Source organism: Hemicordylus capensis, chromosome 9 (assembly GCF_027244095.1).
Source record: "Hemicordylus capensis ecotype Gifberg chromosome 9, rHemCap1.1.pri, whole genome shotgun sequence".
NCBI classification, from domain to species: Eukaryota; Metazoa; Chordata; class Lepidosauria; order Squamata; family Cordylidae; genus Hemicordylus; species Hemicordylus capensis.
Genome location: NC_069665.1, coordinates 7,184,857 through 7,211,936, shown reverse-complemented (window position 1 = coordinate 7,211,936; position 27,080 = coordinate 7,184,857). Strand labels below are relative to the sequence as shown.

General features: G+C 45.4%; 1 protein-coding gene across 9 annotated transcripts in view; it reads right to left on the bottom strand.

Annotated features, from left to right (window-relative positions):
• SLC7A6 (solute carrier family 7 member 6) overlaps positions 1-25,602 on the bottom strand; it is a 47,290-nt gene extending 21,688 nt beyond the window's left edge. For 4 of the 9 annotated variants that reach the window (XR_008311323.1, XM_053271490.1, XM_053271497.1 and 1 more), the window contains exons 1-5: positions 25,490-25,602; positions 16,400-16,505; positions 14,023-14,135; positions 12,709-13,268; positions 6,769-6,894 (exon numbers count right to left, since the gene is read on the bottom strand). Coding sequence is in view for 8 of the 9 variants with exons in the window: in XM_053271490.1 (XP_053127465.1) it covers positions 6,769-6,894; positions 12,709-13,228 (646 nt within the window). In the remaining variant the exon portion in view is untranslated. Of the gene's footprint in view, positions 1-6,768; positions 6,895-12,708; positions 13,269-14,022; positions 14,155-14,381; positions 14,402-16,399; positions 16,506-25,211; positions 25,470-25,489 lie in introns of those variants that run through there. The other 5 variants (XM_053271492.1, XM_053271494.1, XM_053271495.1 and 2 more) reach the window with 5 other exon arrangements.
• Positions 25,603-27,080: the final 1,478 nt, after the last annotated feature.

Below are 27,080 nucleotides of genomic sequence, written 5' to 3'. Positions count from 1 at the left end.
AGTTTTCCAGAGGCACTAATGTTCTAGTTGGGTGTTGTTTTTTCTGTTGGGAAAGCATTTAAAGAACCTCATTGCCCAACAGCAGTGGTACCAGCCATTCTATGCCTTCGTTATCTGACCACTTCACTCTGCTTCCATGCCCGTGAATACTGGTGTGGGGAGTCGGTCTTGCAGTAGTGAGCATGAATGGTCCCCTTTGCTGAGCAGGGTTTGCATCTGGACGGGTGACAACATGTGTGAGCACTGTCTGCTGAAAGATATTCCCCTTAGGGGACAGGGCCGTAGCTCAGCGGAAGAGCAAATCCGCTTCGTATGAGGAAGATCTCAGGTTCACTTCCTGGGAGCATCTCCACGCAGGGCTGGGAGAGACTCCTAACTGCAACCATGGCATGTGGTGATGGCCACCAGCTTGGATGGCTTTAAAAGGAGCTTAGACAAATTCATGGAGGACAGGTCTATCAATGGCTACTTGTCTCGTGGCTGTGGGCCACCTCCAGCTTCAGAGGCACGATGCCTCCCAAATACCAGTTGCAGGGGAGCAACAGCAGGAGAGAAGGCATGCACATACCTCTTGCCTAAGGGCTCCCCAGAGGTATCATGTGAACCAGGATGCTGGACTAGATGGGCCTTGTGCCTGATCCAGCAGGGCTGTTTGTATGTTCTAACCTTGGAGAGCTTCTGCCAGTCAGTGTAGACCACACTGAGCTGGATGGACCAATGGTCTGACTCAGTATAAGGCAGCTTCCTATGTTCCAGTTGATTGTGGGGTTCTCAGAGGCATCTGGTGCGTCACTGTGGGAAACGGGATGCTGGACTAGATAGGCCTTTGGCCTGATCCAGCCAGGCTTTTCCTAGAAGTCTGTTTGATTTGCTAACAAATCTTGGTTCAATATATTGCCAACTCCCCTGCAACAGCAGAGACAGATGTGGCTCACAGCAAGTACTATCTATATTTGGAATTCATAGCAGCTGAGAACTGACTGGGAGCCTTCAAATTACAACTTCAACATGCAATAATCCCAAGAGTCATAACACACTGAAGCTCTTCTCACGATCGGTGAGAAGAGCTTCTTCCGGAGGTCTGCGGGCAGAGCAGGCTTAGCCCACTCTCCCCGCAGACGATCAAAAGGCAGCCCTGGACAGCTGGATCGGCCACCCACATGACTGCCAGCTCTGTTACGGAGCCAGCCGGGGCTGCGGGGATCGTGGCCCCAGGAAGTTCCAGGACGCCCCACGCAAGCGTGCGGGGCATCCTGGATAGCCCCCCCCCGAGCCTGGGAGGCTGCTCGCAGCCCCCCAGTTGGGGTTCTACTCATGTGTCACTATGGGGCGGAACCGTGCTGTGGCAGCACACAATCAGGAAACCCGGGTTAGCGGAGCGCTTGCTCCGCTAACCTGGGCTAAGAGGAGGGCTACTTTGGCAGGCTAGCCACCAGAGAACCACTGGTTCTCGCAATGGGGAAAAACCAGGCTGGGCTTCTTTAGCCTGGTTTCCCCCCATCGTGAGAATAGCCTCATTCAATTTTAAACATCATTTTTACTGATGCAAATGTAAACAGGCCTTTGACGGCTCTGTGATTTTATTTCACTATTACACTTTCTAGAGAAAAGAGCTGGTCTTGTGATACGCAGGCTTGCATGCAGAAGGTTCCAAGTTCCCTCCCTGGCAGCATCTCCAAGACAGGGCTGTGAGAGACTCCTGCCTGAAACCTTGGAGAAGCTGCTGCCTGTCTGTGTCGACAATACTGAGCTAGATGGACCAGGGGTCTGACTTGGTATATGGCAGCTTCCTATGGGCCTACAATTTATTGTAGTTCAGCAACATCTGGAGTATCACAGCTTTGGAACCCCTGGTCTACAGCATTTAATTAAAAATTGCGTTTTTCTAGAAATATAGAGGAAGAGGGGGGGGAAATGGCCTAGAATTCCAGTTTCTCCACTATGGCTGTGCATATGACAGTTTCCTGTACAGATTCTTAAAACAGCACCGAGAAGACCTGCCACCCACCCACAGGACTGCTGCTATGGAGATGACACAGCTCAGAAAGACACAGAGAGAGCAGTATTGGGAGGAACACAAACAGCTCCACCCCCTTGACTGACATCTTTGACCTCAAGATGCCACTTTTGGGGCAGAGGATATTTTCCCAGAGCTGACCTGCTGGTGGGGTTGCCACCATCAGGGACAACACCAAAGGGTCCTTAGGGACGCAAGAAAGGTGCCCTGTCCCTCTCATCTGTTGGAGGAGATTGCCTATGGCTTGTTCATATTTCCCTGATCTTTCTACAATGTTTTTATTGATGCCATAAACCACCTCGGGCTCTACGGAAAAAAGGGAGTATATAAATGCCAAAAACAAAAACAAGAAGGATGACCCTGAAAGGCTGCGGCATTAATTACTAGAGGCAAATGGTCCTTCCCTGCCCTATCAGAAGATGGTGTTTCTTCTCTGGACATTCTCTGTGTCTGGAAGAAAATTTATTTTGACTGCAGGCACAATGGAGAAAAGATAGCTCCCTGGCACAGTCAATTCCTGGAAGAGAATTGCATTAGCAAGCTCTCACAACAACACAGGGCCAGTTTCTAGATACAAAGCCGGCAGTGGGGGGAGATCTAAGAGAGGGTTTTTCCATCGGCCAGGGCTCCTCAAATCACTTATTTTTGCTATTATATGTTGTTATGGCCCACTGACTACTCAATAATGTTTTGACATGCCTTGAAAATCCTCTAGGTAGGCAACTGTGGCTCGCCAGCTGTTGAACGACAACTCCCATTATCCCCGTCACAATATACTGGCAACAACATTTGGAAAACCCAGCCTGCCTAGCCTCCCATCACTGGGATCTGGTAAAGTTAACAGCATAATTAAGTACACACAACTGATTTAAGTGTGCCATACTGAAGCTAGTCTAGTAATGCACCTTTTAAGACTGCTTTCCTTAAGGAAAGTAGGCTTATGAGCTTACCCAAGGGTGTGTGTGTGTGTGTGTGTATGTGTGTGTGTACATGCATCCCTCCCTGTCAACTCTGAAATGTCTGGACCGATCTGGACCAAATTTGGTTCAGCTGTAGTGACACATAGGGACACCTCAATGGCGTAGTTTGTTTGTTTGTTCGATTTCTACATCACCCTTCCAAAAATGGCTCAGGGTGGTTTACGCAGAGAAATAATAAATAAATTTTGTGATGACATCATCCACCCCAATTCAAGATGGTGGATGTGTGAACATTTGAGGCGTAAGTGGGCTAGTTTGCGAAGTTGGTAATGATCAACTGAGATTACAGTGTAAGGAAATCTGGCAGATCAGTTCTTACCAGACCTGTGTGTCTCAATGTAGCTTTAGCTCACTGAAGAAACATGCATTAAAGAGGACTACTGCTTTCAGTTTACAATCATGACCAGCAATCCATGGCTGCCATGCAGATTAATGCTGCAAGAAGGTCATTTATCACAGATGCTAAACGGTCTACAATCTCTTGTGCTCCCATTGGACTTGTGCAAGCACTCTGCTTGTGCAGCAAGGGTAGTGGGATGGGGTTGGCATCCAGGCGTGTGGTGCTAGCACAATGAGAGAAGCTGGACACACTTCAGAAGTTTGTGGCGCTCCACAATGCAGCACAACTGCTAGGGCTCTCCAGTTGTTGAACTACAACTCCCATCATTCCCAGCCACAATGATGAGAGTTATAGTTCAATGGCAACCGGAGGACCAAGGGTGCCCACCCCCAATTTAGTGGAAGACCTTCTCTGGGACAAATACAAAGCTGTGCAATGCGCTATGCAACTTGTCAACATCTTTCACTAGCACAAGGACTGGTCTGGGAGAGACATTCCTTTCTTTGCACTCCTTGCACAATGGCAACATTGCTGACCAATGCAGCACTAGTCTAGAACACAAGCGTCTTCTGAGTTCAGTGCACAACAAATTTGTACAAGTGCAGCGTTCTTCTGGATGTAAGTCAGGATTCTCTGGCAGTATTTTTCAAGGGTCTTGTTAAGGCGGGAAAAGGTAGTTTAAATATTTTATTTGGCATTAACCACACAATCAATTTAAATAAGTTTTGTAAGTTAGAAAGCCCTGCTAACATGTCAACATTTCACATGTTTGATTGCTGGTTTTACCCATTTCACCTCTTTATGTGGCTCAGGGGACATGGAGGAGCAATCAAGTTAGAGGGTTAAGAGTTAGAAGGATGTTAAAAGCAAAAATTAGGCTGCCAGAGGACAGAGACGCTTATGCTGGTTCACGTATTGTTCTGCAGACGCACAATGGGTCAGGAAAGAACACGGCACATGGCCCATTTTAAATGTGAAAGGTACAAATGGTACAAAACACATTTTCAGCAGAGTGGAAATGCCGGCTTCCTATTTTCTCAAGTCAGCATATCAAGGAAGCTTCCAACATAAACAGGAATAAAAGCTTTTCTTTTAAACCAGAGGGGAAAACACCTCTGATAAACTTACAGTAGTTGCAATACTATAGTCTGCAGGAAAAACAAGCCAACAAGCCCAGCTGTTTAAAGTTGAACAATAGACAAGGGGGGGGGGAATGACTGAAAGGAAAGGTGCTGAGCAGACTTTGCTTTTAACTACAACCTTGCCAATTCTATCTGCACATAAGGGTCACACAAGCAGCTTTTAAATGTCCTTAACCAGGTGTGTGAAATTTCCGGATGTTTTGAAGTCATGGAGGGTGGAGAAGAAACCCAACGTTTTTTTTCCAGGGAGGAAATTGAGATTTGGGGGAAAATTGAAATATATGCAATGCTTTTTTCCTAGCATCCTTTACGGGTCTCAAGTCACCTTGTTTCTTTAGGAGCATTTATTATGTATAACCTGTCTTGCTCATAACATTGATGAGGTTTGGTATATTACATTTAGAAGTGCGGTATCACTATCAGAAGTTTCTGCTTCTTCTGATCCTTCATTTCTATCATCTTAATGTATTATCAAAACTGAATTGCCTGTATTGAAACAAGCCTCTCTACCTTTTCACATGTTCCTTTACTTCTTGATCTGGTGTATTTCCAATCATAGACCAGTTGCGTTCACATGCTGTATAAGATGGAGGAATCTGAAGCAGGTAAGACACTTGGGAAAGTAGAGGCCAGAACACCTTTTCCTTAGATGAACATATCTGAACACCTGTTCTTAAATATTTTATTCATAATTCCAAAGGAATTACAAGACACTGACAGCATGTTGGATTAGGACTGGGGAGACCCAAGTTCAAATCCCCTGTTCAGCCATGAAACTCACTGGGTAACTCTGGGCCTCCTCTCTCTCAGCCCAACCTACCTCTAAGGGGTCTTGGGAAGAACAGAAGCATGTACACTGCTCTAGGCTCCTTGGAGGAAGAGCAGGACATAAATGCAATGATATAAATCTGCAATGCAAAAAGCTGCACCTGTGTGATCAAGACTGAAGCACTTCTCTCCGCTGAAGAGCCAAACTATTGTTCCATTTAAAGAGCATTCACCGCACTGACTGAGGGAACTGCTGTGAAAATATGGAAAGGAAGTCCCCGCTTTGCATAGATGTAGCTTACAGACCTGAACAGCTTCCTTCGAGAACAGTCATTTGGAGAGGATATGGAGCCAATGTGCCTGGTTGGATGTATAAACAGGCCAGGTGCAAAGCTTGTACACACCACAGCTATGACTAACATCTGTCTGTGCAGGTATATGCCAGGTGTACTCATTATGTCGTATTTCTGTGTGGGACATCTGACTGACTGACTGGGATGGGGGCAGTGTGCTTAGCTGCAGCCCGATCTGAAGCTGATCTGGGCTGAAGATCTCGGGGGTCAGGGAACCCCCATCAGGCAGGGGGCAGGAAACAGGCTGCAATGGCACAATGGCAACAGCCCCCCCAAAAGACTACACATCCCCAAGAAACCCTGCCTTGCTTCCAAGGTGTGCAAAGGAATTAGACAGCACAGAGGCAGAGTCTTTTTAGAAGTGAAAGCACACTGCTCCTTCACCGATGAGAGTCCACCAGCCCGTCTCTTTCCCCCTGCTCAGTCAGGTACAGGGGCTGAGGGAGTATGGGTTCTAGCTGGCAGAGGCACACTTACCCCTGGACTTCGGGGCCAAAGTCCAGGGCCTCCACTGCCCCTGGGGAACCCCAAATTCCCTTTGGTCTGTCCCAGGTGGTGTGGTCGCCCGGTGGAGCATGATGATGCTTAATTTACAGGGGAGGGGACCTCCAAAGGCCTTCAGGTCCAGGCTCCAAAATTACCGAGGTGCACCTCTGTTGGCTGGAGGTGGTTCAATGGTGTATCTGAGCCGAATGAAATGGGGCTCAATTTAATCTGAAACCAAAAGGCAGCTCAGTTCAAATGAAGCCCAATTCAGCCCTGAACCAAACATGCATTCCAGGCACAACCCTATTTTTTCCCCCTAGAGTTCAGTATTCTCAGTTGTGTGGAACAGGCAGAACTGCTTGCTGTGTTTGCAGGCCTGTTTTGATACTCTGGCCCAGTTCAAACCTAGCAGGAAACTATGGTTTGAACCTACCCCTGTGTGCTCAGGCTTGTGCATGCCTCCTCCCTTCTCCTGCTCCTCTCTCTGTGCCCAAGTGAAGGAAAGGGAAAGCATTCATTCTCAATTTGAAGTCCACAAGAGTCCTGCTCCATGAAAGGGTTTTTGTTGGTGTTGTTTTAACCAACAACTGCTATGGATTCTCTTCATGAACAACCCAACAGGTGTTCCTCACCATTGTTTCCCTTGATTAATACAAACCTCTATAAGAGCTATCAATCTTACCCTGGCATAGTTTAACAATTCCCGTTACGATGATGACAATAAGGGCAAGAACTTTGACATAGGTGAATACATCCTGCACCCTTGTTCCCCATTTAACATAGGCACAATTTATAAACGTTAGAAGACCTAGGAGACAAAAAGGGAAGCAAGGAGGACGTTAGAAAGTGGTCTTTTTAATCAAGCACTGGCTTGAAATGCTGATCCATGCCAGAGAACATGACAAAACTACGTATTAGTGCAAATAAGCTTAGCAGGTGGGGCTAAGTAGAAATATTTTGTATAAAGGAGTTCATCGTCAATGGGTTGGCTTACAGTTCATCACTGGCTCAGCGTGTGACAAGCTGTGAAGGAGGGAGGATCTGAAGACACATACTTTTTATGGAGAAGATCTAGATGGCATGAAATACTTTTTGGCCCAAGTTCAAGACTATTCACCGTGGGTATCATTTTGCAATCAACACCTCCCAAGTGAAGACTGGCAAACAAGCTTTGATTGACAACATCCTGATTGAAAACAGAAAGTGCCATTGAGGAACTCCTTTATTCAACAACAGTCAGTTAATTATTTTAATGCTTTTAATAGACTGTCAGGTTAGGTAGATTAAGAGCAGTTTCAGAACAGTTTTGTGCTACAAATACTGTATGGCAAAAGGCCTTATATAATGCCCTATTGATAAATGCCCTCATTCTGTATTTTGAAAGTACAGAAAAACTCTTAATTACCTGCATGGCAAGCTCCAAAAACACCCCAAACAATTATATCTTATGGGAAAGTATCGTTAAAACCTGTGTTTATATATACTCAGTGAAGAGTATTGTTTCAAACAAGGAAATCAAGCACCAATTACTCATCATTTAATACCAGCTCTTAACAAGGCTTAGCTCATCCCACATAAAAGCTATTATTTACATAAGATTATTAAACACACACACACTCTCACAAGAGAGAAAACTCTCTTACAAAAGAACTGCTCTACAAAACCACATCAATCAAATGGCAAGCAAAATCTATGGAAAATCTGGAACAGATCCTGGATGTGAGGGCTCTGTTCACCTCCTTCCTCCTCACATGCTAATTCCCACCTATATGTCTGAGCCAACCATAGCTTTTCATGAGGCCAGGATCAAGCCAATTATGGCTGGCACTAGCCTCCAATCATGGTAGGCTGGTCTTGTGGTAGACCAGCCACAAGACCAGAAGAGAGCTGGTCTTGTGGTAGCAAGCATGACTTGTCCCCTTAGCTAAGCAGGGTCCACCCTGGTTGCATATGAATGGGAGAATTGATGTGTGAGCACTGCAAGATATTCCCCTCAGGGGATGGAGCTGCTCTGGGAAGAGCACCTAGGTTCCAAGTTCCCTTCCTGGCATCTCCAAGATACCAAAAGCAGCACACACTATTCCTGCTGTCAGGGCTATTAGACAAACTCATCTAGACACACAGGGAATATCTTATGACAACACCACGAGTCCTCGTGAAACTTCTCCGTCAACAGGAATATGATGAAATCTCTCAGCTTAGTTTAACAGATGGTTATTAGTTTAGAGGTGGTTATGCAAGTTTGCATCTACAGCTGCCTTGACCTCTGATCTCAGGAGGTAGGTAAGACAAGGCAGTTCTTTTGAGACTATATGCTCAAATGAAAGCCACCTGTAACCTTAAACCAAGCCAAATAAAAACATCCTTGTTGTATGTAGCACTAACTCAATATTCTGGCATTGTCACTATATCCATGGATGGTGGACAGCAAGATCTTCACCACTTCTTGCAAGTAGAAAACCATAGCACCATCTACCAGAGCTGCATCTCTATTGCATTATCTTGGTTTAATTTATACCCAGATACATCTTGAATCTGTGGTTTCTCTAAGTACTACAATGTTGTTTTCAAGAAAAAGCTAAGATACCATAGCTTTTTCCCAAAGCTTTACTCCAGAAACATGCCTGTTTAGCTGAATGTCAAATAAGTAGCTTTGAACCTCTCCCAATTCTAAGGAATAAAAATGCATGAACAGAATAGAATATAATTTTATTGATTAGTCAAATGACCAAATCAAACAACCTCAGATCTAAAAACAAAGCAAACATGAAACAGTGAGTTAAACCTAAAGGCAACCATGTCAGACCACTGCAGATCTAAAAACAGGGCAGAAATAAAACAGATTTAAACCTATCTGGACCGCGTCAAAAAACCACAGGCATAAAAACAAGGCAGAGGTAAGACATAAAATTTAGACTTTAAAATGATATCAAGAGACCTTGGGTTTAAAACAAGTTAATGACAGGAACATTTAAGACAGTATAAAGAATATTTAATAGTAAAAACAAGAATAGGTTTAAAGGCAATAAAACAAGAGTATTTAAATCAACAGCATTTAAAACAAAAATCTAAAATGGTTAAATTGCAGTATTAAAAGGGAACATTCATCCTCCCCAAAGACAAGACTTCACGTTTTGGAGTTGCCATGACAGTCAACCCCAATCAACTATATTTACAAATCTGTCAAGAACCTTAGGCATTTGAAAGCTTTGGGCATGTAAGGCCAAAACTATACCATTTGTTTACATACAAATTAAACAGGCATGGTGCCAACATGCAGCCTTGATACACTTCTTTATCTGTAGGGATTTCTTGTGTTAGGGTCCTTTAATAGGGACTACACAACCATTGATTTTCCCTATTTCCTCTGCTTTCTTCCTAGGTATTTCATATTTCCTAGATATTAGATGAAACTCCTACAGCAGTCTGTATCAAACTTTTCACTGTCTGTACTTTCATGCTTTGTGGGTATGCTGATCAGTTGTTTATTATTATTTTCTTTTTAATAAGTTTCCTATACCACCTTGTCTCAACTCCCCCTTCTTTTAATTTAATCTCCATATCTAGAAATGGCAACCACCCATTTTTTCCTGTATGTGATATTGGTTTAATGTTTTGGATAATAACAGTATTCCCCAGAGACCACCAGTGTCCATTCGAGAAGGAAAATCTCTGCTGCAGTAATTTTAACTGCACAGTAAAGAAGGTCATTGAAAAAGCTTTGAAGCATGAAAATGTGGATTTCATCGCACTTATACTGTCTCATAAAAATATACTGATAAGAATTAATGATCTTTTTAAAAAGTTAAAACTTTTAGATAAAAAAATCAAGTATAGTATGCATCCATAGTAAACCTGGTTTAAAATCTTAATACAGACATGTTAAAGCCTACACTTATCTCTTAACACTGAATGATGAACATCTGTCAAATTCTGAATTAAAAGTTGCTTTTCTATTCAAAAGAAAATCATGGAGGAAAGCATTATAAATGACACAAGAAGTCATGTATTGCATTTAATATTGTGAGTTTCCGTCTCAACCCAGAGACTAGCAGTCATCACAGGTGCTACAATCTCGAGAGCTGGTCTGGTGGTAGCAAGCATGACTTGTCCCCTTAGCTAAGCAGGGTCTGCCCTGGTTGCATCTGAATGGGAGACTTGATGTGTGAGCACTGCAAGATATTCCCCTCAGGGGATGAAGCCGCTCTGGGAAGAGCAGAAAGTTTCAAGTTCCCTCCCTGGCAGCATCTCCAAGATAGGGCTGAAAAAGATTCCTGCCTGCAACCTTGGAGAAGCCACTGCTAGTCTGTGAAGACAATACTGAGCTAGATAGACCAATGGTCTGACTAAGTATAAGGCAGTTTCCTATGTTCCTATCCTATATCTCACCAGGATTATTCTGATGAATGACCTTGCATTTCTTAATCATGCACTGGCTCCCAACTCATTTCTGGGCCCAATTCAAAGTGCTGGTTTTAAGCTTTAAAGATCTAAATGGCTTGGAACAGGCTGCCCTAGTTAGTGCCTATCCAAACCCCAATGTCCCTATCCAAACCCCGAGATCCTCTTCAGAGGCCCTGATCCGAGCACCCCTGCCAAATGAGGTGAGGCAAGTAGCTTACAAGGGAGAAGGCCTTTTTGGCAATGGCACTCCATTTATGGAACGGATTTTCCAGTGGGGCTCGCCTGAAACCATCTCTTGGTCCTTTTGGATGTCAGGTGAAGACCTTTCTATTCATCCAGACCTTTCAAAATTGGTTTTGAAAATGCTTTTGAACTTTATTGTAATCTTTTTGTTTTATTTGTTATGTTTTACTCAGCTGCTGTTTTATTATTTTCCTTTGCAAGCCACTCAAATTACAATTTGTTATGAGGCAGCTGACAAATAGTTATTAATTATCACCATTATTATTCTATGTTATGACCTTCAGCTACCTGACCTCTGCAATGTAATTCATTCATTCAATTTCTATACCGCCCTTCCAAAAATGGCACAGGGCCGTTTACATTAAAACAAAACAATTAAAAACAAAGATTATAAAACACCATAAAACAATTAATCAGTTAAAACATTCAAAACAGTTTAAAAACCCTGGAAAACCAGGTTACAACAGATTAAAAAACATTTACAACAATTTATTTATTTATTTATTTATTTAATTAAACATATTTTTGTACTGCCCAAAACTTACGCCTCTGTAAGTTTAAATTTTTAAATTTAAAAACCCTGGAAAGCCAGGCCAACAGAGAGGTTTTGAGGGCTCTCCTGAAAGTCAATAATGAACTCAGAGTACGGATTTCTGCTGGGAGTGCATTCCACAGCCCAGGAGCAGCTGCAGAGAAAGCCCACCTCTGAGTCGCCACCAGATGAACCGGTGGTAACTGGAGACGGACCTCCTCAGAGGACCTTAATGTGCGGTGGGGATCATGCAGAAGAAGGCACTCTCTAAGGTGATTTAGTTATCAAATTGTGAAGGACTCTGCCAACTTTCCTCCCATCTCACGAAGAAACACCATTCTGCACCCAGTATTTACCATTCTCACTTCTGGACATTTCTGGATGCTAGCTAAAGCAGGGCTGCACAACTTCCATTCTCCAGCTGTTGCTGAATCACAACTCCCATCATCCACAGCCACTGCAGCCACAGTGGTCAACAGGAAAGAATGATGGGAGTTGTGGTGCGACAACAGCTGGAGGGCCGAAGTCATGCAGCCCGGAGTGAAATCCTGATCCTATATGTGTTTGCTCAGAAGCCCATCCCACAGTGTCCAATGGGATAAACTTCCAAACAAGTGGATACAAGACTGCAGATTTAGTCTTCAAGGAATAGATCTGGTCATACGCCAGGTGTACTGAGACTTGGGTCCCCAGTGGCTGGACTACAACTCCCATCACCCCAGCCACAACGGCCAAAGGCCATCTATTTTCCCAGTAACCCTTCTGCAGATGATGGGAGTCCAGCCACATCTGATGGCCCACGTTCCAGATCTCCTGTCGCAAGCTTCCCTCTCTTTGATAGCTTATGGCAAAATAACTAGCAACTAGTTGATCCGGCACAGAGCATCTGCACCTCTAGTTCCCCCTGTCTCTCCTCCCCATCTTCATCCCCCCCCCTCAGCCCCAATCCATTCTCCCCCGCCCAGTCTACTTTTCCTCACCAGCTGGCCTAGCCAGTGCTTTCTAGTTCTCCCCACTGCCGTTTCCTCCCCCTTCCCCCCCATTGCCACCATTTCTCCCACCCACCCCGCCTTCTCCGGCCACCCCCGCCTTCTCCTCGCACCCACGCTGTTGTTTGCTTGCCGCCGCAATTATTTCCTGGCCTACTGGCCAGATGGCTACCACCACCACCACTGCCATTTTCTTCCCTCCGCTCATCCCCATCGCTATCCGGCAGCTCTCCAAACTCTCACAAGAGCTGCCACAAATGGGATTAGCCACAGGTGTGCCTTAGCATATTATATATATAAAAGAAGATGGTTTGTAGAACAGCTACATCTCCAACCACAGCAGTGGTAGCATTCTTCCAATGAAGACTCAGATGGGCTCCATCCTGACCCCGCGTCCATCAAGGTGGCCACGTCGGCCCCGCCCCCACCCCAAATATTTGCACAAAATACTTACATATACAAGCAGCCGCGATGAGACGACAAGCAACATAAGGAGGCTGGCAAGAAGGGAAGATGGGCTGTACGATGTAGTTGGCAAAAGTTATGGCAATAACGGCCTGGCTGGTGGGCTCAACGATGAGCAGTGACGTCCACAGGCGTATAAAGGCAATGAAGCTCCCAAAGGCCTCCAAGATGTACGCATAGCTGGCACCCGACTTGGTGATCGTGGTTCCGAGTTCAGCATAGCAGAGAGCTCCAATCACGGAAAAAAGCCCCCCAATCGCCCAAATCACGAGCGACAATCCATAGGAGGTACTGTAGTTAAGCACCCCTTTGGGGGACACAAAGATGCCCGAGCCAATCATGTTCCCTACGATTAAGCAGATCCCATTAACGAGAGAGATTTCTTTTTTCAGCTGCATGGCCCCTCGGCTTCCTTCCGCTGTTTGAGTGCTGCCCCTTCTGCCCGTTTCCCTGATGGGATCATATTCAGCCAGTTCATCAAGAGGCGAAAAACCCTCCCTCTCCTCCATCCCCGTCTCCGCAATTCTCCACTGCAGCCCCAGTTCCAAACTGTAAGAAGAGAGGAAGGTAGAATTAAGATCTTAGAAGAAGAGATGATGAAACGTGCTCTACAATCACCCATGTGACTGAAACGTTGCTTTTACTCCTCACTGAAACATTTATTATTGTAGGGCTGCTGGTGTAACGTTCATCAGCCAGCCCAAAACCTGAGCTCTTTTAGTGCGCTATCCACATGTCGAGGGAAGATCCCAGGAAGATGGGGAAGAAAAAAGTTTTCCTTTTTCTCTCCCCAGCCTACAAAGCTCAGAAGTGCCACATGCCTGAAACCCTGCAATGTATTGTGGCAGGTCTCCACTTGTTTCTTCCTAATTTTTTTATTTTTATTTTATTTTAAATAAAATAAAATAATTTGATTTTCAGAATCACTGAGGTCAAGGATTTCCAAACCCTGCAACTTGCCTGAAGTTAATATTCCATCTTAACAAGAAACATTATTATTATTTCTTATTTACACAGTATTATTATTATTATTATTATTATTATTATAATATTTTATATCTTGCTCTTCCTCCAAAGAGCCCAGAGCGGTGTACTACATACTTGAGTTTCTCTTTCACAACAACCCTGTGAAGTAGGTTAGGCTGAGAGAGAAGTGATTGGCCCAGAGTCACCCAGCAAGTCTCATGGCTGAATGAGGATTTGAACCCGGGTCTCCTTGGTCCTAGTCCAGCACTCTAACCACTAGACCACGCTGGCATCTCTTTCCCCCAACTCTTCTTAACCTTCAGCTGTGGCAACTCACATGCACGGTATCCAGAAGGTCCCAGACTCAATTTTTTGACGTTTCCAGCTGTAGGTTGGGAAAGATCTTTGCCTGAGATTCTGAAAGGCTGCTGCCAGTCAGGGTAGACCATACTGGATTAGATAAAGCATACTTATTTAAATAATAAGTAATCAATGTGTAACCCTGCTTTTCTATATATCCAAGAAGCTTCACATGTTCAGCTACATAAACATGGCCACTACTTCTCACATTACTTCTCCCTTCCTACACTATCTCACAGTGTGAAAAATGTCATTTGTAAATTGGCCCACTTAGGAGGCAAACTTACTGAGGTCATAATATGAACACACACACACACACACAAGATAAAGCCTTACCTATGAAGCAGAGTGTGGGGTGGAAGTTTTCCCCAGACTTTTATTGTTCTGTGAAAAGTTTTCCATTTCTGAAATGTCTACTTGGCAACTTGAAAAACTTTTGAGATACAGTGAGAGGAAATTAATATGGCAGAGTGTGAAAGAATGAGGCCTGAACCACCTCTTTTTGTGTTAGAGATTTCTATACTGCATATGTATTTGCTTACTCCTGATGTTCACTGTTATGCCCACCTTAAGTGGTGCAGCAGGGAAATGCTTGACTAACCAGCAGAAGGTTGCCGGTTCAAATCCTATCCTACTCAATTGGGCAGCAGCGAGAAGATGCTGAAAGGCACCATCTCATACTGCACAGGAGGAGGCAATGGTAAACTCCTCCTGTATTCTACCAAAGGAAACCACAGGGCTCTGTGGGTGCCAGGAGTCAAAATCGACTTGACGACACACTTTACCTTTTACTTTATGTTCACTGTTAAAAAGCTGTGCAGCAGCCAACATAGTTCCTGTTCTACAGTTTGGTTTGGGAAAGAGAAGAGTTGTACTGGTTAATTTTTGGAAGGAAGAGAGCATTTGATTGGACTGGATCGGTTTTAAAATCATGGAAGGAACGTGAGTTGTTTTGATTGGTTTGTTTAGAAAAATGGAAGGCAAAAAGAGAATAAAAGGAGGCCTGCCTGCAGCAAAAGCTTAGTTCAAGTGAAGGAGCAAATTCCATTTGGAGTGGAAGCCGAAGTCTTAGAGAGCCAGAAGAGAAGAGCTGAGAACTGCTGCTGAAATCAGAGCTGAGAAATCACTGGGAGAGTTAGACTGAAAACTCTCCTGAGAACTGAATCGTCCTCAAATTCTCTCTTTGAATTTAACAAACTGTGGCCTCTGTTTGTTTCCCCCATCCCATGCTCAGGAGCCTTCCCACCCTACCTAACTTGGATTGAAACAGAGGGCTGGGGGGCTACTTCAATAGACACAGCCGGGAGAGAAAAAAACGCGTCTACTTGGTAGCAGCAGTGAAGTTTATGTTCCCGAACCTGTGACATGTTTTGTTATTTTATAAGTAGGTCAAGGTCAAGGTAAAGTGTGCTGTTGAGTCAGTGTCGACTCCTGGCGCCCACAGAGCCCTGTGGTTGTCTTTGGTAGAACACAGGAGGGGTTGACCATTGCCTCCTCCCACGCAGTAGAAGATGATGCCTTTCAGCATCTTCCTATATTGCTGCCGCCCAATATAGGAGTTCCCCATAGTCTGGGGAACATACCAACGGGGATTCGAACCAGCAACCTCTGGCTTGGTAGTCAAGCCATTTCCCTGCTGCACCATTAGGTGGCAATAATATGCCAAATCAGATCACAGTCTAGAGCAGGGATTCTCAACGTTGGGTCCCCAAATGTTATTGGACTTCAACTCCCATAATCCCCAGCCCCAGTGGCCTTTGGTTGGGGATTATGGGAGTTGGAGTCCAACAACATCCGCGGACCTAATGTTGAGAATCACTGGTCTAGAGCATCAGGAAAATTTGTATTTGTATTTTATTTTATTAGAAAAAGAAATGAGGGAGCATTTTACATGGGAAAGTTTCCCAAATCATTCCCCCGCCCTCAGAAAACCCACATCTATGCACTGCAGTGGTTGGTTTGTATATTTTATGTAAGATCAACCTAGGACAAAGAGGGAGGATGTATATGTATAAGTGTCACTCAGTTATTTCAGGAATGTTCTTTTTTATTATTGAACATACCAAGCAATGATCTTATGCAATCTCTCTTCATTTCAGACCAAGGTAGATATTCAGGTCATGAATACCCAGCTTGACATTAAGAGCATTCCAGACATCCACCAGCAAAAACATCCAATTAGTCCAAGAAACTAGAGCTATTTCTACAGATTAACACCCTGTCCTTCAGAAAACCAGGCATTTCAACTTATTGCCAACACAAGTTAGTGAATGCACAATAGCTTAGTGCACATGTAAATTCAACGTTTCTTCTCATTTATGCGACTTAAACAGATATAGGTACATTATCTATACCTGAACATAATTTAGCTGTTGTGTCCACTGTAGTTTTAGATATGAAGTCACATCCACATCTTTGCCTTGACCAGAGATGCATGAGGCAGGAGCACCAGGGGCACCTCTAGGAAGTGATTAAGGAAATTACACCTGTTAAATGTCTGCCTGGATGCATCCCTCCCCAGCCCCATGTCCAATTGAAAGATCAAGGCAAACTGTGGGTGCATGGAGCCTCATTTCTAAAGCCATCATCATATACCAGACTACACAAAGTCTTTACAGCTTATATGGTGCAGAAGTTAAGATGAACGCCTTAACTTGCAATTTCCATTCTTTTTAGAGCACAAGTGAAAATCTAAAGCATCTTAGCTGTCATCTTAAACCGAAGATTTTTGGTTTACTGAATCTCCATCTAGTCCAACTCTGGTTCCAGCAGTGGCAAGCCAGATATCTGGATGAGGCCGTAACTCAGTGGCAGATCATCTGCTTTGCATGCAAAAGGCCCCAGGTTCAGTCCCTGGCAGCATCTCCAGGTAGGGCTGGGAAAGACCCCTGCCTGAAACCTTGGAGAGCTGCTGCCTGTCTGTGTGGGCAATATTGAGCCAGGCATGCACAACTCAAATGACCTGGTGGGCCAAAACCGACCGTGACTTGGCTCATGGGTGCCAAGGTCAATTTTTAGAGTGCTGATTGTTAAAGTAACACTTAATATCAATCAATTAATTAAAGTGAAATTAATTAAAATGAATTTAATCAAGATTTATCTTTTGAAGTTCTGGCAGGCCAAGATTCAATTGAATTTAATATAAAATAAATTGAATTAAAATTCATTCTAATAAAATAAATACAATACAATTTGTACAAAATACATAATAAAATGCATTGTTCTTCCTTTCCACCTCTGCCAAATCATCACATTGAACATGGAGTACTCGTAAGGGGGGAAAAAAGTTAGAGATGTTTTTCTCATAGTTTTGGATGAGAAGATTACACTCTCATCCAAGGGGGAAAGGATGGGGCAGGAGGCTTGGCTTGAGAGAGGGAAAGAGAGAAAAAGAGAGAGGGTACAGGCTTTATGAGAGGAGACATTCCATCCCGCCAAACCTCCGTGCCTTTTCTTTTACATTTTTGCTGCCGTGTGGCTGGGATGGCTGCTAGGGGGGTAAGCCAGGAGTAGTCCTTCTCTCTGCCCCCCCTGGTGGCGGGGGCTACTCCCCCCACTCCCCGAGCAACACAGGGCCTGCCGTTTGGCCCTGTGTCTCTTCCCAACTGCGAGGGGTGCCTGTGCAGTGGAGAGATCATCGCAGGCGCACTGCACAGTTGGAAAGAGACGCGGGGCCCTGCGTCGCTCTGGGAATAGGAGCCATTCCTAGGTGGGGGGAGAAGGACTACTCCTGGCTCCCCACCCCCCAGGAGCCATTCAACTATGGCATAAATTTAAAGAAAACTTAAAAACAAAACAAAACATGGAGGTTCAGGTCAGGATGGAGGCGGGGGTGGGCAAGTGAAATGGCCCCGTGGGCCAAGGAAAAAGGCCTCGTGGGCTACATGTGGCCCACAGGCCTGATGGACCAAAGGTCTTCTTCAGGATAAGGCAGCTTACTACGTCTCTGGGAAACTTACAAGTGTCACAGGAGAGCACCGCAGCATAGGAAGCTGCCATATAACGAGTCAGAACATTGGTCCATCTAGCTCAGTATTATTTACACAGCGGCTTCTCCAAGGTTGCAGGCAGGAGTCTCTCTCAGCCCTATCTTGGAGACTTTGTCTTGTGCTGGGAGGGACTTTTAACCACTCCATGTTTTGTTCCTGCTCTTCCTATGATGGAAGAATTGGAGAGAACACTTGCATTACAAGAGGTAGCCAATCAGATTCTTAGCTATAAAGAGGATGCTATTGTGATGGCCAATCATTAGTCGTTTGGGTACATAACTGGGACATACAATGAGCAACACACATTTAGCACCTTTAAATAATTACAACACACACAACTGCAGCTAGGGGGAAAATACTAAATAAGTAGAGGCCATTAAATGGCACTTCAAAATCTTACAAAAAGGTGAGATCCTGTCAGGTAGTCATCTTTTTCAGAACAGAGCTACTTTTAACTCCAAATATGCAACTCATTTATCATTTTTCAGTGTCTATGCCCGACTTTCAGTTTAGTTATTTCTTCTCCCCCTCTCCCATCCTAAATATAAAAATGGTGGGTGAGGTTGTTGTGCAGCCCATCTTAGACCAGGGCATGACTCACTTTGGAGTTCCAACTCACCAGCTGAAGTTCAGTAATTCCAGAGAAACAAAACCATAGGTCTGTTCTATAGCTAAATATGATGCATCATATTTGATCAAACTGGTTGTGCAAATATTGGCTTTGTTAAACATAAACAAAACTGATTGACAAATAAGTACACTGTTATTTTTAACAATGCCATGCCAGTTGAAGTCTTTATGAGCAACCCAAGTTCCTTTTCTCTTGTGGAAAGAAATCCACCCTAGAATGCATTTGTCATCTAAATAACAGCTTCTGAACTTACACTCCCATCATCCATGGATAAAGTGTTACATGCTGGAGGAAAAAGCAACAAGTACCACAACACTCCCTTTCCCCACCCACCTCAAAAACTGACTAAAAACTAGAAGAGAACACATTTTTAAAGGACAATAGCCCCTAAACCAGAATCTAAGAATTGCTTTCAACAATTATCACAGCTCTGCTTTAAATGAACAGACCCAATGCAGATGCAACATGACTGCTCTCTAATCCTTGCAAACCAGTTGGAAGTGGAATCACACATTCCCTACTCCCTCATGTATCAGCTTCCCTCTCCCATTTTCCCTGATGTCATATTTAAGGTTTACATCTGCACTTCTCTTAACCATAGGCAATGCTAACCAGGTTCAGTGGTGCCTCTAATTGTTTTCATCGCAGTGCGGAATGAGTTTTGTTCTGAGTGGCAGTATCCAAGGCAGTGTGCACGCACCTGCATTCAGAATGGGGCCTTCCTGATTCAACCTGAGCGGGATCTAAAATGAACGGAGCAAACATCCAAAAACTTGTGAGCGCCCGCACATGCGCATGCCTTAGAGGGAACAGTGACCAAGTTCCGACTAGATTAGGATTTGCAAACCAGTTCCAACCCTGGTTACAACTCTTAACCATGGTTAAAGTTATCCAGAGAAGGACAAACAGTGACAAAGGGGAAGAGAGCACACAAACCTGCAGCCTGCTTCCAATACCTTAACAGTCTGCTTCATACCTTAAAGAACACTGTAAGAAGCAGTGTTCCTTCTAAAGCGTGCACACATGCCTGCTCTCACAAGCTATTTTTTTAATGTCCGGTCAGTTAATTTCAGATCCCGCTCAGGTTGAATTAGGAAGGCCCCATTCTGAATGCATGTGTGCACACAGTGCCTTTATACTCCCACCCAGAACAAAACTCATTCTGCACACAAATGAAATTTTTTCAAGAGAGAACATTGCTAAGAGGTTGGGAATATTGCTTCTGTAATGAACAGCTATGCTTTATCTTCAGCCCAGAAGTCAGTAGCCTTTCAAGTAGTCCAACTGGTTCCCAGCACTGCATCAATGTTGAGCTGAATTTGGTGCTGGCCTGCAGTTAACCTGAAGGATCTACACAAAGACATCTGAGCATCAGTGTAGAAATTGCCAAACGCTGTATTAAGCTATAATTCAGCAATGAGACCCAGTCTGCATGACCTTCCTCTCTTGAAAGGGAAGAATTGCACGAATTAAGCCTCCACATGTATGACCTTCCACTTGGAAGTACTCAGGTCACATATTATGAGGGCAGGAGAGAAGATATTCACTTGTTCACCTTCGACCAGGTAAGTGTATGAACTAGCCCTCCAGATGCACAAAAATATTATTTATTTAATATTTCGTTACTAAACAGTTGTACCTCAAAGTATAAACTTGTGTGCAGGAAAACAAGGAAGTAGAAAGCTAAATATGGGACAATCCCCAACAGTGATGAGGTACACACACCAGCTCTACATGTTATTTTCAGCAACAGTTCGAAGAAAAAGGAGTTGCTGAGGACATCTTCCCAGCAAGAACGCACCCTGCTGAAAAAGCACAGATCAAATCTCAAACCTCAAGGCAACCCCCACCCCCAACTTAGAGAGACTGTTACTGGTTGGTTTGTTTTTTGACAACCATCCCTAGGAGGAACCCATGTTTTCCAGCAAAAATAGTCACTATAGGATGGTTTATCTGACAATGAAACAGCAGAAAATAAAAAGCCGTGTAGAGCACTTTTGAATAAATGGTATTTGGGGGTACTGTTAGTTACACATAGAAGAAAAGATTGTTATGTCATTATATTTCGGCAACCTTCTTCTCACGAGAAAGAAGTGAATGATAAATTGTATCCTACAGTATTAAAAACCTAATGAATGTACTCTCAGAACCTCTATCATTTTTTGAGAAATCCTAGAGAGCAGACTGGAGACAGGCTAATGTCATCCCAGTCTTCAAGAATGGAAAGCAGGAGGATCTGAGAAACTACAGATCAGCCAGTCTGGCTGACACCAGGAAAGAGTCTAGAATATATTATAAACATGTGTAAGCAACAGCAACAGTCATAGAAGGGATGCTGTGCTGGGACACGACGCTTCGATATTTTATTGCAATGACGGATGAAAGGTGGAGAGAATCATCATCAGATTTGCCCACGGCACAGAACTGGGAGGGACAGTTTTAACACCCCAGAAGACAGAAATAAGATTCAAAATGACCTCCATACAATGGAAAACTGGTCTGAAAGTAACAAAATGAAATTCAGCAGACACAAATGTAAAGTTCTGTACTTAAGGCAATAATAATAATAATAATAATAATTAATAATTAATGATGTAAAAATATTATGGGACTTCCAACTACAAACAGACAAACATCTGCCACACAATACACCAGAAATAACTGTAGTCGAGAAGAAAGAAAAACAAGTTAAAATAATCGACATAGCAATACCAAGGGATAGCAGAATAGAAGAAAAAGAAATAGAAAAAATCACCAAATACAAAGATCTACAAATTGAAATGGAAAGGCTGTGGCAGAAAAAGACCAAAATAATCCCAGTGGTAATTGGCGCCCTGGGTGCAGTTCCAAAAGACCTTGAAGAGCACCTCAACACCATAGGGGCCACAGAAATCACCATCAGCCAATTACAAAAAGCAGCTTTGCTGGGAACAGCCTATATTCTGCGACGATATCTATAACCATTGACAATAAAATTCTGGCATCTCAGGTCCTTGGGAAGGACTCGATGTCTGGATAAAACAAACCAGTCAATAACACCTGTCTGACTGTGTAAACAAGAAATAATAAAAAGCATAGGTATAGGCGTGGGATAGCTGACTTGGCAATAGCACATGCAAAAAGGATCCCAGGAGTGAAGTAAATCACAAGCTAAATTTGTGATGCAACTACCCCAAAAAGGGTTTATGTGGTTTTAGGCTGCATTAATAGAATCTTAGCTTCCAAGTCATGAGAATCAATGGTTGCAATTTATAATGCACTAGACAGACCTCATCTGGAACAAAGAGTCCAGTTCTGGCACTACTCTTTTTAAAAAGGATGTAGAGAAATTGGAACGGATTCTGAGAAGGTCAACCAAGATCACTGGCCTAGAAAACAAGCCCTTTGAGAAGAGGTTAAAGGGAGTAGGTACATTGAGCTTGGAGAAGGGAAGACAGAATGGGGAGGGCATGAAGGGCTGTCCCACAGAAGAGGGTAAAGATTTGTTCTAATCCAGCCCTCTAGGGCAGGGATTCTCAACGATGAGTCCCCAGAAGGTATTGGACTTCCATTCCCATAATCCCCAACCAAAGGCCACTGGGGCTGGATTATGGGAGTTGAAGTCCAGTAACATTTGGGGACCCAAGGTTGAGAATCCCTGTTCTAGGGCAGCAGAGATCTTAAGTAGGGGCGTAGTGGAGGGTTAGTGCTAGGACAGGGGCAGAGCAGCATACTTCTTGGCTTCTCTCAGGTTCTCTGGCTGTTGGGGTGGGCATGTCATGCAGAATGCCTGCACTTCTGAATCTGCAACAACATCACTGGGCTTAAGTTAATGGGAGTCTTCAGTTGAACATTAGAACTTAATGTTAACTGCAGTCCAGCAATGAAGCCAGTTATCTCTAGTGGGTAGGCGGGCTCTCCCTCACTGGAGATCTTCAAGCAGAAGCTGGACAGTTGGGAATGCTCTAGGTCTGGATTCCCTGCAGCAAGATTGATGATCTACGAGGAGGACCACTCCAACTCTATGATTCTTTCATTTTACCAGGGTAAATTCTTTTCAGGTATCTCTGCAGTAGGTGCGGCCCAAATGAAGAGGCAGAATAGGGAACTTTCCAGGCCTGGCAGAATTCCCAGGGCTCCAGGCCAAGAAGGAAGTTCCTCAGAGAGAAAAACATATCTTACCCTCTGCAGACCCTTGGGACAAAAAGTCCTGAGATGTGGGGAACAATTGAGCGTTTCCACTCAATTTTTTCCTGATAGCAATCTTCTTTGCCTCCCTTCTATACTAGGAATAGAAGTGCCCATTCACTCATTTGAAAGAAAAGAACAAGGCTGCAGCCAGGCACAGAAAGAGCCCCTGGAGGGAGAAATCGCACAATTGTTTCTTCCCCACCAACATCAGCACCATAAAAGACAGCAGGCCACCAATATGGAGATCTTCACCTAAGACAGTGCTACAATATCTGGGGCTGAATCATTCTGAGGGCTCCAGGCCAACTGGGAAATCCCTTTAAGGGGGAATCACAACCCCCCTCTTCCCCAGCTCCAGATCCTTGGGACAAGGGTCTCCAAAGATTCAAGGGGGACACACAAAGGCTGCCTCGCCTTTCCGCAGGCTTGAACAGGGTTCAGTACTGAACAAGGGAGGAGGGGCTATAAATCAGTGGTAGAGCATCTGCTTGGCCTGCATAAGGTGTCAGGTTCAATCCTTGGCAGCATCTCCAGGTGGATTGGGATGAGAAGAGAGCTGGTCTTGTGGTAGCAAGCATGACTTGTCCCCTGAGCTAAGCAGGGTCCACCCTGGTTGCATATGAATGGGAGACTAGAAGTGTGAGCACTGGAAGATATTCCCCTTAGGGGATGGAGCTGCTCTGGGAAGAGCATCTGCATGCTTGCATGCAAAAGGTTCCAAGTTCCCTCCCTGATGGCATCTCCAAGATAGGACAAGATTCTTTTTTTTTTAAAATAGGACAAGATTTTTTAATTGAACCAACAAACTACCAAAGCATACAGTACATTACCAATCTTACGTTACCGATCTCCAAGATAGGGCTGAGAAAGACTCCTGCCTGCAATCTTGGAGAAGCCGCTGCCAGTCATTGTAGAGTAGATAATACTGAGCTAGATGGACCAAGGGTGTGACTCAGTATGAGGCAGCTTCCTCTGTCCCTTATGTTCCTAAGCCTAGATGGATCAACTGGATCAGACTTGAAGAAAGCTTCCTATGTTCCTAGGGTGGAAATCTCTCAAAATAAAAAGAAAAATCACAAGAGGGCTGGCAATACACAGTTTGGGCCAGTTTGGACTACTGGGGGCCCAAGGCACACATAATCAGGACAGAAACACGTCCAGAGCGTACCCACCCCAACATCACTGCAAGACGTCCCAAAGTGCTGTTTGGGGCATCCTTTAATTACATTGTGGGGGGGGTCCTTCTGAATTGCTCTACGGGCACTCCAAACACAACCATCCAGACGAGGCCATCATGCTGCCGTACAGTGTGCACAGACTTGGACACACAAACAGCAGCACACACAATATGAACCCTACACTGGAGGGATCCAGCCCTTGAGCTCCCTTGTAAAACTTCTGCAGGTGCAGAAGACTCATCCAGAAACACAGATGAGTGAACGGACTCCTGCACACACATGCACCCTAAGGCATAACTAGCCCCCCAGATTAGGGGTTCTCGGCCTTGGGTCCCCGGATGTTGCCAGACTACAGCGCCCATCAACCCCAGCCCCAACGGCCCTAAGTTACTGGGGCCGAGGGTGATGGGGAGCTGCAGCCCAACAACATCTGGGGAGCCAAGGCGAAGGAAACACCCACCCACCCCATTCGCAGAGTTCTGCCCCTTTCTCCCACACAAGAGAACGCGGAGGGAGGGAGACAGCCCCATGCCGTTTCCCCCACCTAGGAAAGGCAGCCGTTTAGAGCTGGAATTATGTGGGGCATGCACCCCACCCCAAACTCAGGGGTCCTCGACCTCGGTACCCCAGCTGTTGCTGGACTACAACTCCCATCACCCCCTGCCACTACAGCCCAGGCCATGGGAGCCATAGTCCTCCAGCAACAGCTGGGGGCCCAAGGCCGAGAAGCCTTGCCCTAACATATCAGGACGCCCCCCCCCCAGTGGCTGTTGTGGGAAGGGTGGGCCAAAAGTACCGAGGCGCACCTGGGTGGGCAGGGCACCACCTGGCTGTAGCTGAGGAGGGGGTCCACAGGGGCGTGGCGGGAGGGGGACGGGTCGGCGCTTCTGGCTGTGGGGGTGGGCATGGCCACGGGGGCTGTCCTAGAGCGCGCCTGCTGCACGCCTGCAGTTGCCACTTGCGGGTCTCCTTAACCACACACGCGCGCGCGCGCGCACAAGTCCAGCCCTGCTTGAGCGTGCCCCCCCCCCGCGCCAAGGCCCTTTGGAGGGGGGGGGGCTGCTGGCTGCCCCGCGCGGCGACGGCCAGGAGGCCCGGCCGCCGCCTCGTCATGGCGAGCGGAGTCGGGTCGTCTCCCGCTGCAGACGGCGGGGAATGCAGCTGCGCTCGCCCGCGCCTTGGCCCGGCGGCAGCTCACCTTCCCTCCTCCTCCTCCTCCTCCGCCTCTCCTCACCACCGACGGATGGATGGATGGATGCGCCGACCTCCGGGCGAGCGCCGCCGCGCTGCTTCCCCTCGGCGCACGCACCGCTCCCTCTGAGTGACTGCCTGCCTGCCTGCGTCCTCCTGCCTGCCGCTTCGGACTCGGCAGCGGCTCCGCCCCGGGAGAGGGGGGAGGCGGCGCCCGGCCGGCCTTCTCCTCGCCCTCCCAGGGCGCAGCAGCCGGCCCGCTCGCCCGCCCGCTGCACGCTTTACCTGCGAAGCCGGGCTGGCGGAGGTCCGGTCGCGCGCCCCGCCGGAGCTCAGCCCTTTGTCGCGAATGGGTTTCCTCAAGGTTTTTATGCCGCCTTTCATCGGACATCCGCCCCGCTCAAGGCGGCTTACAAAAGTGAAAAAAGACAGGGAAGCTCCCTAAAAGCCACACTGCAGACCTTACAACCAGTGAAGGAATCAAAAGCGCAAAACACCCAAACAAGAAAACACCCCTGAAAAAAAGGGCCAACAGAAGCAGGAGAGCTGAGAGACCCGGGCAGTCCCTAAGAGGTCAAAACCTGGGCAAGTAAAAAGGTCTGTAGTTGTCAGGATGGCAAAGAGTGGACATTCACCGGGAATGCATTCCAGAGCCTAGGGGCAACAACAGAGAAGGCCCTGTCCTGCCTGCATGGCAATTTAGCAATGGTCAACCCCTCCTGTATTCTGCCAAAGAAAACCACGGGCTCTGTGGGCACCAGGAGTCACAATCGACTTGATAGCGCACACTTTACCTTTACCTTTAGTGTCAGGACAGGACAGGAAACAAACGACAAGGAATGCCCCCTAAAATCCACTAGTTCCTTCCAAATGGCCATGAATCCACTGGATTTCTGAACGGCCATTTGGAAATTCCATGCATCTATTTGGGACATAAAAAGGGCTCTCAGTTTTCTTGCAGCTCATGTTTTTATTGTTTGTTTTTGTTGCAGTTGAATATTTCTATGCTGCTATTCAACAAGTTCTCGAAACAGTTTACATAGAGAAAGTTCCCTGTCATTCCTTGTCTTATTTTCCAGTAAGATGGTTCCCTGTCCCAAAAGGATTCACAATCCCAAAATAAACACAAAGGAGATTTATATCCCATCCCTCCAGCACAATGTTTCCCCCACTGTGCAAACTGCTTTGAGTGCTTTTTTTGGGGGGGGGGCGGGGGGGGTTGAAAAACATTATAATATGAATTAATAATAAAAATATATTACCCAGGCCTTTGGGTAATTTTAAGTGGTTTAAAAATGTTTGTTTTAATTGCTTTGACTTTTAATTTTTGTGATTTTAATTTTAATTGTATGTAAACTGCCCGAAGCCATTTGTATTGGGTAGTGTATACAAATTATAACAACAACGACAACAACAATAAAAAATGAATAATTTGTTATGAGGCTGTTCTGCTAAATGAGCATCTGCCTCCTAGATAGAAATGCTAATCAGTCTCCAGTTCCTGCAAAGGTAGATTTCTGGTTTATAAGCCTACTGATCAATCCCCCCCCCCTTTCCTCTTGAGTGCTTCCAAGTGCCAGACACTGAAAATATTTATGCAACAGGTGATCAAGTTTAGACTACAAGAGGAAATGTTCCCTTTCTGTTCACAGTAAAATCTTTTCAACATAAGTTTGAAAACAAAACAAAACTGAACCCAGCCCCAGTTCAGATGGTCATTTTTCAGTCTACCACAACACCATCAAAGCACGGAGTGCTCTCACTAGTTGACATCCAGACTACATGGTGTACAGACTACACCACCAACCAGCATGGTGTAGTGGTTAGAGTGCTGGACTAGGACTGGGGAGACCTGAGTTCAAATCCCTGTTCAGCC